The following is a 3,181-nucleotide window of genomic DNA, read 5'->3' as shown; positions in this document are numbered from 1 at the left end:
CCCCCCCCCCCCGGCCCGCAGGCGAGGTTCTTCCCAGGGGGGCCATCACCCAACACCTCTCTCGGCCGACACCCGAGAAGCCATCCATCGGGCCGCTCGCTGCCCTCCTCCTCCTCTTCCTCTTGCGCGCCCCGTCGCAGTGTGACATAGCCGCACGCGCGCCCGGTTCGCCCTTTACTCTCCATCTCTCCCGCTCGCCTCTCCTCGGTGTGTCCCCCCCGACACGCAACTACCGCCATGGACTACGCAAAGTTCGACCAGGCGGTCGCTCTCTGCTTTGACTCGGCCTCGCCGGCCGACGTCAAGGCCCAGGTGCGTGGCTCCCTCCCGCCCCTCCCCTCCTCCCCATGACCATGACCTCTTTCCTCGGGGCCCCCCCCTGGCCGGTGCTCGGCTGACACCTGCCTCCGCCCTCCGCCCTCCGCCCTCCCCCTGCCCCTCGGCCCCATCTGGTACCAGGCCCTCGAGTATGTGGAGATGATCCGTCTCGCGCCGGATGGCTGGCGCTTCTGCCTGCAGCTGTTCCTGGAGCGCCCGGCCGGCATCCGCGGCGAGACCTTCTACATCTGCCTGCAGGTTCTGCAGGATGCCGTGCAGTTCCGGTATGCGGCCATCCCGACCGACCAGCGTCTCTCCCTGCGCAACTCCCTGATGCAGTGGCTCTCGTCCTTCGCCACTGCCCACGCGAATGACCCTGTCTGTGCGTGGTCCACCACCCTCACGATCTTTCTTCGCCCATTTCCTCCTCCCTCTCTGTGTCTGTGTCTGTGTCTGCGTCTGCGTCTCTGTCTCTTCCTCTTTCCCCCTTTCCCTCTCTGTCTCTTTGTTCTTCTCCGTTTCTCTTTGCCTCTTTCTCCCTCGCTCCCTCCCCCTCTCCGCCTCCCTCACACACACACACACACACACACACACACATACTCACCCCCTGCCGGCCTCTAGATTTCAAGCATAAGTTCCTCACCGTCCTGGTGCACATCTTCATGCATGAATACCTTACCTCCTGGGGCTCTTTCTTCCAGGACATCCTGTCGCTCATCCACCAGAGCCCAGCCATGGTGGACATGTACCTGCGCATCCTGATCATCCTGGATCAGGAGCTGATTTCGCGCGACATCCAGCGCTTCCCCACCGAGGCGGCGCTGGCCACCAACATCGTACGCTGGCAGCAGGCGCCGCCTGCTTGGGCATTTCGCGCTAGTTTGTCCCCCCCCCCTCCCTCCCCTGGCCATCCGCGGTGTATGCTAACCGCCTACCAACACCCTGGCCGGGCCCCACTTGCAGAAGGACCGCATGCGCGACACGGATGTCCCCCAGCTGGTGGACTCCTGGTACTTCATCCTCGGGACATACCACTCCTCGGACCCGGGCCTGATCAACCTCTGCCTGAGCGTCATCGGGATCTATGTCTGTATGTGCCAGCCAGCCATCCGCCCCCCCCCCCCCTCCCTGTGCACACCCGGTCACGTCGCCAACTCACCGTCTTTTCCCTGCCCCCCCCCTCCCCCCCCACACACACAGCCTGGATCGAGCTGGATCTGGTCGTCACGCCGAACTTCGTTTCGGCCTACAGCAGCTTCCTCAAGTCCGAGCAGTTCCGCGACGCCGCATGCGAATGTGTCAACGGCGTGCGTGTCTCCCCACACAGGGCCCCCTCCGACCGGCCCGTGTTTTCTCCATTGCTGCCCTCGCTCCCCCTCGTGCTGCCTCTCTCCTCGGCCCTGCGCATGTCCTGACTGACTTGTCCATCGGCAGATTGTCCTCAAGGGCATGCCCCCCCTCTCTCGCCTGGCCCTCCTGGACAAGCTGCACCTTCACAACATCTTCGAGGCCTTCATCATGGTTCGTGTTCCCCTGCGCCCCGCCCCGCCCCGCCCTGCCCCCAGTGCCATGTTCTGACCCTCCTCCCTCCTTCTGACTCTGCTCCCTCTTTCTGTCTCGCCTCGCAACTTTCACCCCGGGCTGTCGGGCCGCGCAGAAGTCCTCCGACATCAGCGAGCCCGTGATCAAGCTCTTCAATGACACGGCCGTCTCGCTGATCTCCTCTTGGAATGAGCTGGCCGGCGAGAAGGCCTACCAGGCGCAGGTGTACACCGTGATCGAGTCCCTGCTGCCGGTCCTGTACAAGCTGCTCGGTGAGTCGGAGGACACGGACCTCGGGGTGATTTTCGAATTCTCGCAGGCCTTCCTGGTGCTGGTGTGTGCCGTTGTGTCTGCCGGCCGATCTGCTGGAGTACATCCATCCGCCTGTTCGCTGACATGTCCTTCCCTCCCTCCCCCCCTCCTTCAACCCCTCCAGCTCCGCCAGTCGGCCCGCAGCACCCCCCTGACTGGGGAGCAGCTTGCCGCGCTGGAGCGTCTGCTGCAGATCCTGGTGTCGAAGCTGAAGTTCCCGGCGGACTTCGACTTCAGCCACGACGATGAGGGCCGGCAGGAGGTGGACGACTTCCGCCGGACAATCAAGATCCAGCTGGACCACATCTGCTCCATCCAGCAATCGATCTTCGTGAGCTTCGTCGAGCGCAACGTGCTGGCCGTCCTGTCGAACCCATCGGCTCCGTACCAGGACGCGGAGCTGGCCCTCTTCCTGCTGTATACCTACAGTGACTGCATCAAGAGTGCGTGTGTGCGACCGGCCGCACGTGGCGGCATCTCTTTCTCTCTTTCTTTCCCTCTTTCTTTCCCTCTTTCCCTCTTTCTTTCCCTCTTTCTCTCTTTCTTTCCCTCTCTCCCTCTCTCCCTCTCTCTCTCCCTCTCTCTCTCCCTCTCTTCCTTCCTCCCTCCCTCCCTCCCTCCCCCCCCCTCTCTCTCTCTCTCTCTCCCCCCCCTTGATCGCCCGGCCCTCCGGCCTTTTGGTCCTACCCCTCGCTCTCTGCCCATCTGCAGAAGGACTCCCCTCCTCCCGACGCCCCACTCACTCTTGCGTCCACTTGCGCGCTTGCAGCCTCGCTGCGTTTCTCGCGCACGGTCCCCCCCGAGGAGCAGGCCCTTTTCTCCCTGCACGCGATGCTGCACTCCATGATCACCAGCAACATCGTGTCGTACCCCCACTCGGCAGTGCAGCTGCTCTTCTTCGAGAACGCCGTGCGGTATGCCCAGTTCTTTGGCGTCTTCACCGAGTACATTGAGGCCACGCTGGTGGCTTTCCTCGACAGCCGGTATGTCCCCCGCCCCGCCCCGCCCC

The 3,181-nt window shown here is 63.7% G+C and overlaps 1 protein-coding gene across 1 annotated transcript in view; it reads left to right on the top strand.

The window, feature by feature from the left end:
- H696_04194 (hypothetical protein) overlaps positions 1-3,181 on the top strand; it is a 5,818-nt gene that overhangs the window by 514 nt on the left and 2,123 nt on the right. The window contains exons 2-10 of the mRNA XM_009498071.1: positions 22-312; positions 460-700; positions 940-1,154; positions 1,282-1,408; positions 1,519-1,625; positions 1,753-1,839; positions 1,976-2,194; positions 2,297-2,615; positions 2,942-3,155. Coding sequence (XP_009496346.1) covers positions 238-312; positions 460-700; positions 940-1,154; positions 1,282-1,408; positions 1,519-1,625; positions 1,753-1,839; positions 1,976-2,194; positions 2,297-2,615; positions 2,942-3,155 — 1,604 coding nt within the window. The 5' untranslated portion in view covers positions 22-237. The remainder of the gene's footprint in view (positions 1-21; positions 313-459; positions 701-939; positions 1,155-1,281; positions 1,409-1,518; positions 1,626-1,752; positions 1,840-1,975; positions 2,195-2,296; positions 2,616-2,941; positions 3,156-3,181) is intronic.

Source organism: Fonticula alba (genome assembly GCF_000388065.1).
Source record: "Fonticula alba strain ATCC 38817 unplaced genomic scaffold supercont2.7, whole genome shotgun sequence".
NCBI classification, from domain to species: domain Eukaryota; order Rotosphaerida; family Fonticulaceae; genus Fonticula; species Fonticula alba.
Note: the sequence above shows the minus strand (reverse complement) of the source record. Positions and strands in the feature narration are given on the sequence as shown.